Source organism: Salmo salar, chromosome ssa01 (genome assembly GCF_905237065.1).
Source record: "Salmo salar chromosome ssa01, Ssal_v3.1, whole genome shotgun sequence".
Lineage (NCBI taxonomy): Eukaryota > Metazoa > Chordata > Actinopteri > Salmoniformes > Salmonidae > Salmo > Salmo salar.
In genome coordinates, this window is record NC_059442.1 from 74,045,173 (window position 1) to 74,061,714 (window position 16,542).

The window sequence follows — 16,542 nt, forward strand, 5'->3', positions numbered from 1 at the left end:
TCAATTCAGTCAATTCATGAAGTAAAATTAAATTGCTTTATAATGAGGAAAATGGGAATTGGACTTTAATTTTTTATATGAATTGAAGTAGAATTGATACCAACCGTGTAGATACATACTTGAAGATATATTTTAAGTCCCAGAGTGTATTGGGTGTGAGTTCCAGATATTTATGAGTTCATAGTCTCATACAGCCAGAACTAAAGCCTTGCATAATTATGTCAGATGCTCGATTCATTTCTGGGGGGAGACGTGTTAGAAAAGATACTAGAACGAGAAGCGAAAGCAGGGAAGTAACAAAATTCCTCATTAGTCGTCATATCCCACACAGTCTGTTGACAGACGCTACGATACCAGTTAATGTTACATGCATCTGTCCACGAGAGATTCATGACCTGCTGCTGTTGTGTTGAGGTTTGACCTGGCTGCCCGCAGACGTTAACTTTCTATAGCTTTCTATGCCATCTCTTCACAATGTCTCTGTCTGTGGCCTTTGAAGAAAGTCTTGGATTTGAGTTTCCCGACTTCCTGTTGAATGTGTTTTGACCTGGCTGCCTGCAGAGAGAGGCTTTCACACAGCTCTCTCTGGGTGCTCAAGTGTGGTGTGGGTAACCTCACTGTCTTTCGCCCAGCGCGCTCTATCTCTGTCGGTCTGTCACTCTCTTCTCGTCTCTTAGTGAGCTGGCTGACTTTCATTTTTCTTTTCAATGGAAGTGTTAGAGAACAGCGGGGTAATTAGTCCCATTTCCCCCACCAGAACCTCCAGTGCTACCTTGTGAAGAAGTTCTCATTAAATGGATCTGGGAGAAAATAATCCAGACTGATTCACATTTCACTAGTGGAGTGAAACAGAGCTTAATTCAGTCTGGATTTTCAGGCTAGGAGTCTGCAGTCCAATGCTAATCCACTGGAAGAGTCGGTCACTGCTTCTAATGCTTTCATGTGTTTTACATGTGAAGGCTACCCCTAGCAGTCAGTACAGCATATGGTTTGGAGACTGACGTCTCACTGATGTGCAGTGAAATGGATTGCTCGTTTCCTAACGGGCAAGGTGAAAGCAGGAGACTAAACAAAGCAATACATTTTCTTTCTCTTTCCTCCTGTTTCTATCGTTTTTCTCTCTTCTAAAATTAGCTTTTTGACATCTGCTGTAATTTTGTATCAGGGGATATGGGATTTCTTCTGTCATGATGTAAATGAGCTCTCTGGTGGAGGGGATAGAGGCTAGCCTTGCATCTGCCGCAATAGAACTAGAATTAACGTAGCCTTCGAAGTGTAGCTGTAGTGTTAGCAGTGCAGCTAGCCAGGCGTGCAGCTACAGTACTGGATTAAATGAGCTTCAGTGTAGTGGTTAGCATTAGCAGTACAGCTGTACAGGTGTGCAGGTATCGGACTGGATTAAATGAGATATTAGCATAACACAGCTAGGCAGGCATTACAAGACTGGCTCAATGAGCTCTGTGTAGACATTAGCCAGTGAAGCCATAAGCATTAGACAGGAAGAAGATGTATGGCCATTGGCTAACTAATGTGTGATTGTCTGTTTGGCTATGCAGATGAAAATGTACATAGGCCTACACATAAACAAATACTACATCTCGGATATGTGTGTGTTGTCTAATCTTACGTAGTTGGACAAATATTGGTCAAATGGAGCTCCCACCGAACAGGAAGCTGCACCCTCACCCCTAGGTAATTTAAGATGCTATAGATCGCTCTATAATCAATACACTCCATTTACCTTTCCCCAAATCAAGCCAAATAGGCACCTCGGAAGTTTCTCACAGAGAATCAATCAATCCCACAGACAATTATGGTTGAAACAGTGCCATTTCTCTCTAATGCCATGTCTCTCTAATGCCATGTCTCTCTAATGAGTCACTGAGTCCAAGGTGCTAAAGGAGCTCCTTAAACTTGACCCCCAAAAAACATCTGGGTCAGATAGTTTAGACCCTTTCTTCTTTAACTTCTCTGGGAAATGTGGGACGCTAGCGTCCCACCTTGACCACAGCCAGTGAAATTGCAGGGCACCAAATTCAAAACAACAGAAATCTCATAATTAAAATTCCTCAAACATACAAGTATTATACACCATTTTAAAGATAAACTTCTTGTTAATCCAGCCACAGTGTCTGATTTCCAAAAGGCTTTATGGCGAAAGCATACCATACGATTATGTTAGGTCAGCGCCTAGTCACAAAAAAACATACAGCCATTTTCCAGCCAAAGAGAGGAGTCACAAAAAGCAGAAATAGAGATAAAATGAATAACTAACCTTTGATGATCTTCATCAGATGGCACTCATAGGACTTCATGTTACACAACACATGTATGTTTTGTTCGATAAAGTTCATATTTATATCCAAAAATCTCAGTTTACATTGGCGCATTATGTTCAGTAATGTTTTGCCTACAAAACATCTGGTGATTTTGCAGAGAGCCACATCAATTTACAGAAATACTCATCATAAACTTTGATGTAAGATACAAGTGTTATGCATAGGATTATAGATAAACTTATCCTTAATGCAACCGCTGTGTCAGATTTCAAAAAAGCTTTACGGTGAAAGCACACCGTGCGATAATCTCAGTACAGTGCTCAGCCACCAAAACAAGCCATACAGATACCCGCCATGTTGTGGAGTCAACAAAAGTCAGAAATAGTGTTATAAATATTCACTTACCTTTGATGATCTTCATCGGAATTCACTCCCAGGAATCCCAGTTCCACAATAAATGTTAGTTTTGTTCGATAAAGTTCATCTTTATGTCCAAATACCTCCTTTTTGTTCGCACATTTAGTCCAGTAATCGAAATGCACAAAGCGCGCTCACAAAGTCCAGACGAAAAGTCAAAAAAGTTCCATTATAGTTCATAGAAACATGTCAAACAATGTATATAATCAATCTTTAGGATGTTTTTATCATAAATCTTCAATAATATTCCAACCAGACAATTCCTTTGTCATTAGAAAGGAAAGGGAACGGAGCTCATGCTCACGGCCGCATGCGATCAACAACTCAAGGCTTTCAACCAGACCCCTGGTTCAAACAGCTCTTATTCGCTCCCCTTTCACAGTAGAAGCCTGAAACAACGTTCTAAAGACAGTTGACATCTAGTGGAAGCCTTAGGAAGTGCAATCTGACCCCATTTACACTGATAGGAAATCACTTGAAAAACTACAAACCTCAGATTTCCCACTTCCTGGTTGGATTTTTCTCAGGTTTTGCCTGCCATATGAGTTCTGTTATACTCACAGACATTATTTTAACAGTTTTGGAAACTTTAGAGTGTTTTCTATCCAAATCTACTAATGCATATTCTAGCTTCTGGGCCTGAGTAGCAGGCAGTTTACTCTGGGAACCTTATTCATCCAAGCTACTCAATACTGCCCCCCGTTCCCAAAGAAGTTAATGTTGCTGCCCCTATAATCGCCAAGCCCATCTCTGACCTTTTTAACCTGTCTCTCCTCTCTGGGGAGGGTCCCATTGCTTGGAAGGGACCCACGGTTAGTCCTTTATTTAAAGGGGAGCATTTAGCTGATCCTAAATGTTATAGGACTATTTCTATTTTGCCCTGTTTAACAAAAGTGTTGGAAAAACTTGTCCAATAATCAACTGACTGGCTTTCTTGATGTCTATAGTATTCTCTCTGGTATGCAATCTGGTTTCTGCTCAGGTTATGGATATGTCACTGCAACCTTAAAGGTTCTCAATGATATCACCATTGCCCTTGATTCTAAGCAATGTTGTGCTGCTATTTTTATTGACTTGGCCAAAGCTTTTGCTACAGTAGACCACTCCATTCTTGTGGGCCGGCTAAGGAGTATTGGTGTCTCTGAGGGGTCTTTGGCCTGGTTTGCTAACTACCTCTCTCAAAGAGTGCAGTGTATAAGTCAGAACATCCGCTGTCTCAGCCACTGCCCGTCACCAAGGGAGTACCCCAAGGCTCGATCCTAGGCCCCACGCTCTTCTCAATTTACATCAACAACATAGCTCAGGCAGTATGAAGCTCTCTTATCCATTTATATGCAGATGATACAGTCTTATACTCAACTGGCCCCTCCCCGGATTTTGTGTTAAACGCTCTACAACAAAGCTTTCTTAGTGTCCAACAAGCTTTCTCTGCCCTTAATCTTGTTCCGAATACCTCCAAAACAAAGGTCATGTGGTTTGGTAAGAAGAATGCCCCTCTCCCCACAGGTGTGACTACTACCTCTGAGGGTTTAGAGCTTGAGGTAGTCACCTGATACAAGTACTTGGGAGTATGGCTAGACGGTACACTGTCCTTCTCTCAGCACATATCAAAGCTGCAGGCTAAAGTTAAATCTAGACTTGTTTTCCTCTATCGTTATCACTCCTCTTTCACCCCAGCTGACAAACTAACCCTGATTCAGTTGACCATCCTACACATGCTAGATTATGGAGATTGGCAGGTAAGGGTGCTCTCGAGCACCTAGATGTTCTTTACCGTTCGGCCATTAGATTTGCACCAATGCTCTTTATAAAACACATCACTGCACTCTTCTGTAAACTGGTCATCTCTGTATACACGTCGCATGACCCACTGGTTGTTGTTTATTTATAAAACCCTCTTAGGCCTCACTCCCTCCTATCTGAGATGTAAACTGCAGCCCTCATCCTCCACATACAACACTGTTCTGCCAGTCACATTCTGTTAAAGGTCCCCAAAGCACACACATCCCTGGGTCGCTCGTCTTTTCAGTTCGCTGCAGCTCGAGACAGGAACGAGCTGCAACAAACACTCAAACTGGACAGTTTTATCTCAATCTCTTCATTCGAAGACTCAATCTTGGACACTCTTACTGATAGTTGTGGCTGCTTTGTGTGATGTATTGTTGTCTCTACCTTCTTGCCCTTTGTGCTGTTGTTTGTGCCCAACAATGTTTGTACCCTGTTTTGTGCTGCTACCATGTTGTGCTGCTGCCATGTTGTGTTGCTACCATGTTGTTTTTGTCATGTTGTGTTGCTACCATGCTGTGTTGTCATGTGCTGCTGCCATGCTATGTTGTCTTAGGTATCTCTTTAAGTAGTGTTTTGTTGTCTCTCTTGTCGTGATGTGTGTTTTGTCCTATATTTTTATTTAATTTATTTGTATTTTTAATCCCAGCCCCCGTCCCTGCGGGAGGTCTTTTGGCTTTTGGTAGGCCGTCATTGTAAAGAAGAATTTGGTCTTAACTGACTTGCCTAGTTAAATAAAGGTTAAATAAAAAAAATAAATAATGGATAGTCGAATAAAAGACATGCGCTGGCACACACACAGAGAAAATTATTTTATGTAGAGGTGCTGACTAACGGCGAATAAACTATAAGCTATTAAAATAGAGTCGCACACTCTATATATAAACTCCCCGTAATTTATTGGGTAAATTACCTCTTTTTTTATGTAGCTTATCTCTAATGGATAGTAACATCGAATGAAACACATCAGACTTTGAAATTGATTAAATATTCTTATTCTGAGACGCTTAGTGAATACGGCCCTAACGGATTTGGATATGTGAAAGCACGGGTTGTAATAGAGGGTAAAGGCACTTAAATGCTATTTAAGCACCATTTTATTTGGTGAATTATAACGTTTAGTGCATCTCTGGGTCACTGTACCATGGAGGGGTCAAGGGTCATTAAACGGATTGAGATGGATAACGTTACAATTCTAGTCCTATAGATTACTCAGGTCACCTTCATTATTAGCATGCACTGCACAATGTGCACACCCTTCACACACACGTGCATGCACATGAACACTATAGGCCCTATAGGGCTAGAGCTTGTTGCTGCTGTTAGCTGTCATTTAGGCAAACCAAACTGGAGAGTTTAGTGTCCTGATGTGTCGCTCAAACGCATCCATTTAGTGAGTTGTTAGTTGATGAAGGCCGTGGCTGTGTCAGTGGTGTAAAGTGCTGCAGTGGTACTTAACAAGCTGATCCTAAGAAAGCTGTGAGCGGCACCAAGTCTGTTGTATCTGCAGGTACAGCACTTTGTCAGCCTCTAGTCTTTCAGCTTCTCAGCGCTTGGTTAATGCTGACAGCTGACAGACACCAGGACATTTTCTGTTAGCCTGACTAGGTTCTGTCCAGCCAGCTGCTATGGACAGTGAAAACAACATTTTCGTTTCTGTATGACTGGGAATTCATGTCATTTATTTGAAATTGATCATCAAGCCATGTTTGTACTTTTGGTTGTACATTTGCTTATGAACGATTTGTGAAGAATCTGTATAGGCTTGGTAAAGGATTTGTGAAGCATCTGTATAGGCTTGATAAAATATATGTGAAGTTTTCATTAAGCCATACGAGTTATTATAACATTATAAAGTACTCTGCATTATACCGGCAGGCAATAAGTATAGTGTTACTAAGTTATGTTTCCTCTGAAGTGGGGACAGCTACTTGTAGTTATCCTGATATGCATTCAGTAAGGTAAATAGTAGCAGAAGTTAGCTAACACATTTCCTTTGTTTTGTGTTAGCCGTGAACATTTGCTAACGCTAGCTAACAGTCTGAGGTAGTGTGCGACGAATGGAAATGTCTGTTTCAGGTCTAAACTGTCAGTACAAATATTCAAGTGGCCATGTAGGCTTTTTCTACATGTAGTAGGAATAGCAAAGGTTTTTTCAGTTTATAGCTAAAACGCCACAGTAATAATTACAAAAAGGAGGTACGTATTTGCCGCTTCACTGTAACATTTTGGAATGTTCATTCAAATCTTTCAACTGAAATTGTTACTAAGCAACATGTTTGCCGCAAACAATGGTCTAACTGATACACTGATCCAGTGTGGCCCACATGTACTGAATCTGCAACGCTCTGAACATTCCACCATGCTTAATAAACCCCAGTAGTCATTCAAAAAAGTCTGTGAGGAGATTTGGTTTGGTGTCTTTTAACTGTTGTCTTTTTTTTCCCATCACATTATCCTTTTCACATGAATATGATTTACCTATTAATTTGCATGAATGTTTGAAGTCATCATGGTTTTATCTTCTTATATGTCTACTTTTCTTCTGCTTGATCATGCTCACGTCTTTCTTTATTTTCTTCCTCATCCCCCTGTTTTGTTCTGTTTGCATGGTCCCTCCCCCTCCTCTGCCTGTGTTTATTTGTGGAACGTGAAGAACTGGAACCGTCGAGCTGTCACTCAAGTAGGCCTTTCGTTATAAAACCCACTTTGATTGAGTTGGTTTGGGTCAAAATATGATTATAATGATATGATAAAACATTATTTACACATTTGCAATTGATAGTCTACAGTATGTGCTGTATCATCCAGGATAAGTTCAAACTTACACACACACACACACACACACACACACACACGCTCCACTCAAATTGATTTGCATACATTTACATAAACAATATGGTCTTTCATATAAATACATGTTGTGTGATGTATCACCCTGTTTTTGCAAATGCAGGTTTTTTTCTGTACTCTGTTCATGATTCAGATAGAAATCACAGATGGTGAGTTGAATGGAATACATGTTGATTTCTGTCACATCTCTAACGTGTTACATCATATTTTCTTGTGTTGAGTATATGACTCCAAATGAAGTTTTTCTTTCCTTCAAATTTACCCCTGAAACTTGGCAATGGTGTTTTGATTGAATTAATGAATAAAGACCTTAGCTAGTTGTCTTACAGTAAATTAATGCTACAAGTTCAGTGTTATATCGACTGGGTGCAAGTCTATGGCTTGTATCACAGCTGCTTGAGTACACCCTCATTTTATAGTCATAACATCCTATCAATATTATTAACGTCTAGGAAAGACTTCTTGATGCCAGCACACACATTCAATATCCAAGGACTCCCTGGGAAACAGGGACAAATGTTAGAGTGGACTATCCTGTTTAAAAGAATAGTACATGCATACCGACACATACATTTTGTCAACATGCTGAGGTATATTGTTTCAGTCTCACGAGAATGCAGTTCTATGTTTGTTCATACTTTGAGTAATGGCTCTTAAGCTACAGGTCCACCCTTCAGTTTCCATAGAACGTAAACATTGTCAACCTCTCTCTCTCTCTCTCTCTCTCTCTCTCTCAGGGGATCAGCAGTCTGTTCAGTTCTCTAAAGGTTGTCCGGTTGCTGCGCTTGGGCAGAGTAGCCCGTAAACTGGACCACTACATTGAGTATGGAGCCGCCGTCCTCGTCCTGTTGGTGTGTGTCTTCGGCCTGGCTGCCCACTGGTTGGCCTGCATCTGGTACTGTTCTGTTAAGACTGATTTACTGTATATTAAAGGCAGACTCAGTGAAATGACGTTGACACGAGCAGCACCGCAGCTATTGCGATAGCACAGCTCTCACACAGTCACACAAAGTATCTGCGCATGTGCAGGGGTTTACCTCACGCTGCTACAACGTGGTAGGTACGGGACCAAAATAGCAGAGAAGTTTAGCCTTGTGCTTCAACACTCTTAGTTGTTGCGGAAATTGACTAACTATGCTGTTAACTTTATGCATCTTCGTCATATCGCTGAATCTACCTTTAATGTGTTATGACAGTACTTCCCAACTCTCTTATCCGGGAACTGGCACACCTGATTTAACTAGTCAAGAGCTTGACGATTAGACAACAAAGATGTTAACCGTCTGCTGGTCCCCGAGGAGAGAGTTGGCAAAACCTGTTATAGGAGTTAATAATGTGATATGAAGTCATTATGTTGGTAACATGCAAATAAACTGTTATCCTATTATTAATATGTTATCACAGTGGCCAAAACAATCTGGCTACTGTATTTGTTAATTGCATATTCCTTCAGTGTTTCTCAATCCGTTCCTCTCTGATCCCCAACTGTGGCATGCTTTTTTTCTACTACACCTGATTTAATTCATCAACAAGATTAGTTGTGGATTAGTTTACAACTTGCTAGTGGTGGATTACAACAAAAATGCTAAGTGAAATGACTGGGGAGTTACTGAGTAACGGATTGAGAAACACTGCCTTTAAAAACGGTCATGCTCTGTAGTGCTGACAGTGTCATGAAGGAGAAGTATGTTTCTGTTTCTCACCTGCATTGTCATTCATTGTTTTGTAACTTTTGTCTTACTCCCTTAAGCAAAGTCAACAAACCTCTAACCTGTGTTGTAGAGGCAACCCTAACGCTGTACTTTCCCTTACCCCTAAACCTAAACCTGAACATGAACTCTTTCTCATCTCAACCTAACAGGTACAGCACCTACCTGGTTTTGGTTCTTGTCGAACTGGGCTTTAACAATAAAGGATGCAATTTTGTAGCAGACCTCCATTTTCCTACCAAGTGTTGCTGAATATCTTTTAATCTTGACTAACTATAACAGGTACAGCATCGGTGACTATGAGGTGATAGACGAGGAGACGGGCATCCTGCGGACAGACAGCTGGCTGTACATGCTGGGGGAGACAGCGGGCTCGCCATACCGCTTCAACGCCAGCGGCACAGGGAAGTGGGAGGGCGGCCCCAACAAAGACTCGGTCTACATCACATCTCTATACTTCACCATGACCTCTCTGACCAGTATAGGGTTCGGAAACATTGCCCCCACCACCGACGGAGAGAAGATCTTCGCTGTCGCCATGATGATGATTGGATGTAAGTATATGGGACTCCATGTTTTTCTGTCATGATCTAAGGTGGTGTTTCCCAATCCTCTCCTGGAGTACCCCCAGCCAGTCCACATTTGATGCATTCCAGAACTAGCACAGTTGATCTAGGTAATGAGGGGTTTGATGATTAGGTGTGAAACAGCTGTGCTAGTTCTGGAATACATTGAACTGCATTGTTGGTTAAGGGCTTGTAAATAAGCATTTCACGGTAAGGTTGTATTCCTGTTGTATTCAGCGCATGTGACAAATAAAATGTTATTTGATAAAATATGTGGACTGGCTGTGGGTACTCGAGGAGGGGTTTAGGAAACACTGATTTAAGTGCCCTCTGTGGCCTTATTGGCATTTTCCCCATGGGGTAGCATTATGAATTAATTAATTAATTAGCCCCTCTCATGTCTCATGATGGAATGTTGTTGTTAGAATTGAATTCATTGGTTATAGATAAGTGAAACACTGGAGTAGCGCTGCTTTGGTAATATGAATTGATTAGACCATCCCATCAGCTCATAGCCCCTTAAACTGTCTGCATCGATGACCCTGCACTCTATCCAGACAGGAAACAGGGAGCACATCAAACCCTCTATCGTCTTCAAAACCATGCTCTAACAATTTCACGTCATTATATTTGCATCACAAAGGCATGAGCATTTGAAGAGTTTCATTCCAAAGTGCTATATATCCATTTTCAGACATTTTGGTAAATTTTTATATATTTTTTTTATAACTTTTGAAAGAGATGGGTGTGTTTTTTCCCATCTAATCATGGCATGAGCTTCTTGAACGATATACATGTATTTGTTTGAAATCTATCACTTGATGGTTTCATTTCAGAGAGAAAAATAATCATGTTTTGTTGCAAAACGCTATGTATCCGCCTCACTCTCAGAGAATGAAGTTGTACTATAGGTTTTACACAGCAAAATGTTACATAACTACATTTTTAATAAAGAACTGTACAAATGATACATTTGTGACATCAATATTTAAAAATCATTTTTTTAAAGAATCAATACAGTAATATGAAATCTGTATGTAAAATATTTGCATTTGAAATTTTTGTCATTTAACAGATGATCTTATCTAGAGTGACTTACAGTTAGTTCATTCATCTTCAGATAGCTAGGTGAGAAAACAACATATCACATTCAAATATACAGGATAAGAACATTCCATTCCAGCTAAACAATGGATATAGCGTTTTGCAACGAAACCCATTTTAATACACAAAAATCTAAAATCTATGAATAAAAAAATCTGAGAATAGCAATATTTTTCCACAAACATGAAGGTACCCATTCCCCAATCATTTTGGATGAAAAAACACAAATGTGAAAAATTGATGGATATAGTGTTTTGGAACGAAACTCTTCAATTTGTATAGAGCAAGTAATGTGTCTGCCACTCATGAGCTGTTTGAAAGGTTAATTCAGGGTTGATGAGATTCAAGTTGTCTTTCATCTGTCTCATCCTTACTGTATCTCTCAATCTCTTCTACAAAATGGCTGTTGTTACAATAACTCACATAATCATGAATATCATGTCTGTCAAAGTGGTTATGGCAAAATGTAGGGAATGATCGTACCTCATCCATCCTTTTGTATTCCATCCATCCATTTAATTTCATCCATCCTATTCAAGTAAAGTTACATCTAAAGACAGCCAGAGACACACGCAGACAGAAGCATGCAATATAGAGCAGACACGTTATTTTTTACCATAAGGCTCATTGGCTCTCAGTTGTGGTAGTAGCAGTGGGGGAGTAGCAGCAGCAGGAGAAAATGGGGCAATATACTAGGCAGTCAGTGGTGGTTGGTGCCTTTCAAGATTAGGGAGGGCAAATGTTTTTTATGAGCATGGCCTTATTTCTATTACAGCATATTGGATGACTGTCATTCATATTCCATTCACCCAGCTCAAACTAACATCGATAGGTGTAGTCTACTACATGATACTCAAATTTGCCCTATACCCATCATGAGGTTGCCACAACCTAGCCTAGGAATTAAAGTTTATAATGTACACTACCATTAAAAGTTTGGGGTCACTTAGAAATATCCTTGTTTTTGAGAGAAAAGCAAATTTTTTTGTCCATTAAAATAACATAAAATTGAACAGAACTACAGTGTAGACATTGTTAATGTTGTAAATGACTATTGTAGCTGGAAACGGCTGATTTTTTTAAATGGAATATCTACATTGGCGTACAGAGGCCCATTATCAGCAACCATCACTCCTGTGTTCCAATGGCACGTTGTGTTGGCTAATCCAAGTTTATAATTTTAAAAGGCTAATTGATCATTAGAAAATTATTTTGCAATTATGTTAGCACAACTGAAAACTTGTGCTGATTATAGAAGCAATAAAACTGGCCTTCTTTAAACTAGTTGAGTATCTGGAGCATCAGCACGTGTGGGTTCGATTATAGGCTCAAAATGTCCAGAAACAAAGACCTTTCTTCTGAAACTCGTCAGTCTATTCTTGTTCTGAGAAATGAAGGCTCTTCCATGCGAGAAATTGCCAAGAAATAGTACCCACAAATAGTACACCTCTAATTACCAGCACACACAGTTCATTTTCATAGCAGCCACAAACAGCATCATCACTTTGTTCGTTCTATAAATTTCCTTCACTCTATGCGCTCTCCTCCTCTCACCATTTCCCTTCACTTGTGGACTTCAGTGCACAACACAACAGCTGTCTGTGTCCAGGCACAAAAACCTCTCTAAGCCAAACCTTCATATCATAACCATTAACCCCTACACAGCCTACATCATTGTCACCATATTAAAGTTATAGTCAACAAACTAGAACTAACGCGTTAGTAACCCACAATCAAATCCATGTGTACAATCACACAGTACAGTGTACAGCAAGCAGTTTAGCAGTTACACCGGTGGCAATAAATTAATAAAGCCAAAAGCTTGACTTGGAAGAGTTACAGTGTTAGATAGCCTTAGCCAGATAGCTAACATAAATAGCATTCCTCTCTGTTTGAGCCTCCTAGGTTTTGTAATGAAGTCAATGTACCTAGAGGAGGATGGAAAATAGCTGTCCTCTGGCTACACCATGGTGCTACCCTAGAGGGTGCTGTTGAGGCTACTGTAGACCTTAATTGAAAAACGGTGTTTTAATCAGTTATTTGGTGACATATTTAGTATAGTTTTATCTAAAAAGGATAACTTACAAAAAAAGATATATATATATATATATATATATATATATATATATATATATATATATTAATGAAATTCACTGAGTAGGATGTTCCTCTTCTGATAATATCCACTATATGCATTGCAGGATCAATTGAACCGAGCACTCCCTTACAATCACTCACTGTCTCAGCTGGTCAGACCATATAACCTACGTAGTGCACTACTTTTGACCAGAGCCCTATGGAACGTTGTCAAAAGTAGTGCACTACATAGGGAACAGGGTGCCATTTGGGATGTGGATCCTGTTTCACTCACTACTTTACAACACCTACAGAACAGCGGGTTCAGATGCACTTGCTGCACCTCCTGCATCCGTTTCCAGTGAGAGGTACAACGGTTGTAGACATGAAATGATTGATACACACTCCAAGATTTAGGGTTGTGTATTGCAGGGGTACTCCGATACTATTTAGAATGGCAGCTCACACAAATTTCCTAGGTGGCAAAGGTCCGGATGAATATTATAATTTATTTGCGTAATAACAAATCTCTACCTCGGAACCCATGTGACTTCAAACTGTTCACACCCCTCTTGTTGCCAGAGAGATAAAAAAAATAAAGCTTTTTTTAAAGCTAATTTCTTGCAATTCTACTCATTTTGCCATGGGAAGGAGAGAAAATGTTGCAGTTTTAAAACATATTTCCTGCAATTCTACACATTTTGCCATGTCTTATGTGTGTTGATATGATACCAGGAGTCGAGGCCCCTGGGCATGCAATCTGACCATGATAACTACAAGATTTACACAAATAGAATTCTATTCTATAGGTTTTGATCTGAATCGAAAGAAGCTGAGAAAAGTAACAGAAGATACAAGTGGAATGACTACTGTATGATTCCATCCAGTTTAAACCGTGACTGACTATTCCATTATTCTCACAATTCTATTTTTACCATCTGCGGTGGATTGGTGTTGGCAGCAGCCGAAGATCAGATCAGTGACAAGAGGATTATACAGCTGTCTTGTCACCATGGCAACAGTTGGCCTGGGACCTTTTTGGGTTTGTGACAACTGTCTGTAAACTGTCTTCAAAGGAAGACAGCTGTTGGTGGATTCCATTTAAATCACTCTCACCGATAGAGCTGTGGTGCTACACCAAGATCTGATGGGTAGGTGGAGAGATTCGGGTGAAAGAGGGATATGCGGTACTAACATATATACTGAGTATACCAAATACTAGATACCCCCACCCCCCCTTAACCGGTCTTGTCACCTTCATCTACACTGATTGAAGTGGATTTAACAAGTGACATAAATAAGGGCTCATAGCTTTCACCTGGATTCACCTGGTCAGTCTATGTCATGGAAAGAGCACGTGTTCATAATGTTTTGTGTTTTGTGCGCTCAGTGTATACTGTACCTCAGAATATTAGGACTATAGGATGCCTAGGAAAAGGATGTTTGGTAACTCTTTACTCTAGGTGTCCTGTCTTTGTTATGTGTTATGTAGCTGTTATAAAGGCTTTATAAATGCATTCATAAGGACACCTACAGTAAAGTGTTACCGGATGTTTAATGCATAGTACGGGTACAGTATATTCTGTAGGCTATATTTAATGTTTACCGTATACTGTATGTTAATTTTTTGTGGCTGGTTGCAGTTTCTGAGTATGAACATTTGCATAATTGTCACATCATATGAAATATTGATTTGCTGATGCATACATATCCCCAGAGGGACAATGACATAGCTGTTGACGAGCCAGCAGCATTGCATTGACAACATACACACACTTATCCAGCAGTACTAATTCGTTTCTCACTGCCTTTGATCCCATGCCATACATGCTCAAGGTGTTACCTTCCATCAGTCCAAGCTCCAGTTGTTACCTTTTAATATAGTCCAAGCTCCAGTTGTTACCGTTTAATATAGTCCAAGCTCCAGTTGTTACCTTTTAATATAGTCCAAGCTCCAGTTGTTACCTTTAATATAGTCCAAGCTCCAGTTGTTACCTTTTAATATAGTCCAAGCTCCAGTTGTTACCGTTTAATATAGTCCAAGCTCCAGTTGTTACCGTTTAATATAGTCCAAGCTCCAGTTGTTACCTTTTAATATAGTCCAAGCTCCAGTTGTTACCTTTTAATATAGTCCAAGCTCCAGTTGTTACCGTTTAATATAGTCCAAGCTCCAGTTGTTACCTTTTAATATAGTCCTAGCTCCAGGTGTTACCTTTAATATAGTCCAAGCTCCAGTTGTTACCTTTTAATATAGTCCAAGCTCCAGTTGTTACCTTTTAATATAGTCCAAGCTCCAGTTGTTACCTTTTAATATAGTCCAAGCTCCAGGTGTTACCTTTAATATAGTCCAAGCTCCAGGTGTTACCTTTAATATAGTCCAAGCTCCAGTTGTTACCTTTAATATAGTCCAAGCTCCAGGTGTTACCTTTAATATAGTCCAAGCTCCAGGTGTTACCTTTAATATAGTCCAAGCTCCAGGTGTTACCTTTAATATAGTCCAAGCTCCAGGTGTTACCTTTAATATAGTCCAAGCTCCAGGTGTTACCTTTAATATAGTCCAAGCTCCAGGTGTTACCTTTAATATAGTCCAAGCTCCAGGTGTTACCTTTTAATATAGTCCAAGCTCCAGGTGTTACCTTTAATATAGTCCAAGCTCCAGGTGTTACCTTTAATATAGGCCAAGCTCCAGTTGTTACCTTTAATATAGTCCAAGCTCCAGGTGTTACCTTTAATATAGTCCAAGCTCCAGGTGTTACCTTTAATATAGCCCAAGCTCCAGTTGTTACCTTTAATATAGCCCAAGCTCCAGGTGTTACCTTTAATATAGCCCAAGCTCCAGTTGTTACCTTTAATATAGTCCAAGCTCCAGGTGTTACCTTTAATATAGTCCAAGGTCCAGGTGTTACCTTTAATATAGCCCAAGCTCCAGTTGTTACCTTTTAATATAGTCCAAGCTCCAGGTGTTACCTTTAATATAGTCCAAGCTCCAGGTGTTACCTTCAATCAGTCCAAGCTCCAGGTGTTACCTTTAATATAGTCCAAGCTCCAGGTGTTACCTTTAATATAGTCCAAGCTCCAGGTGTTACCTTTAATATAGTCCAAGCTCCAGGTGTTACCTTTAATATAGTCCAAGCTCCAGGTGTTTCCTTTAATATAGTCCAAGCTCCAGGTGTTTCCTTTAATATAGTCCAAGCTCCAGGTGTTACCTTTAATATAGTCCAAGCTCCAGGTGTTACCTTTAATATAGTCCAAGCTCCAGGTGTTACATTTAATATAGTCCAAGCTCCAGGTGTTACCTTTAATATAGTCCAAGCTCCAGGTGTTACCTTTAATATAGTCCAAGCTCCAGGTGTTACCTTTAATATAGTCCAAGCTCCAGGTGTTACCTTTAATATAGTCCAAGCTCCAGGTGTTACCTTCAATCAGTCCAAGCTCCAGGTGTTACCTTTAATATAGTCCAAGCTCCAGGTGTTACCTTTAATATAGTCCAAGCTCCAGGTGTTACCTTTAATATAGGCCAAGCTCCAGGTGTTACCTTTCATCCAGGCCAAGCTCCAGGTGTTACCTTCCATCCAGGCCAAGCTCCAGGTGTTACCTTCCATCCAGGCCAAGCTCCAGGTGTTACCTTCCATCCAGTCCAAGCACCCCTAGTAACATGGCTTACTCTGCATTTACGTTTTTCATTTAGCAGACAATTATCCAGAGCAACTTATGCAGGCTTTATGATTATGAAACTAAATGTGGATATTGACT

General features: G+C 40.1%; 1 protein-coding gene across 1 annotated transcript in view; it reads left to right on the plus strand.

Moving 5' to 3' along the window:
• Positions 1-16,542, plus strand: part of LOC106608528 (potassium voltage-gated channel subfamily H member 1) — a 78,320-nt gene that overhangs the window by 17,122 nt on the left and 44,656 nt on the right. Inside the window, exons 8-9 of the mRNA XM_014206488.2 lie at positions 8,072-8,229; positions 9,326-9,597. Of these exons, the coding sequence (XP_014061963.1) occupies positions 8,072-8,229; positions 9,326-9,597 (430 nt within the window). The remainder of the gene's footprint in view (positions 1-8,071; positions 8,230-9,325; positions 9,598-16,542) is intronic.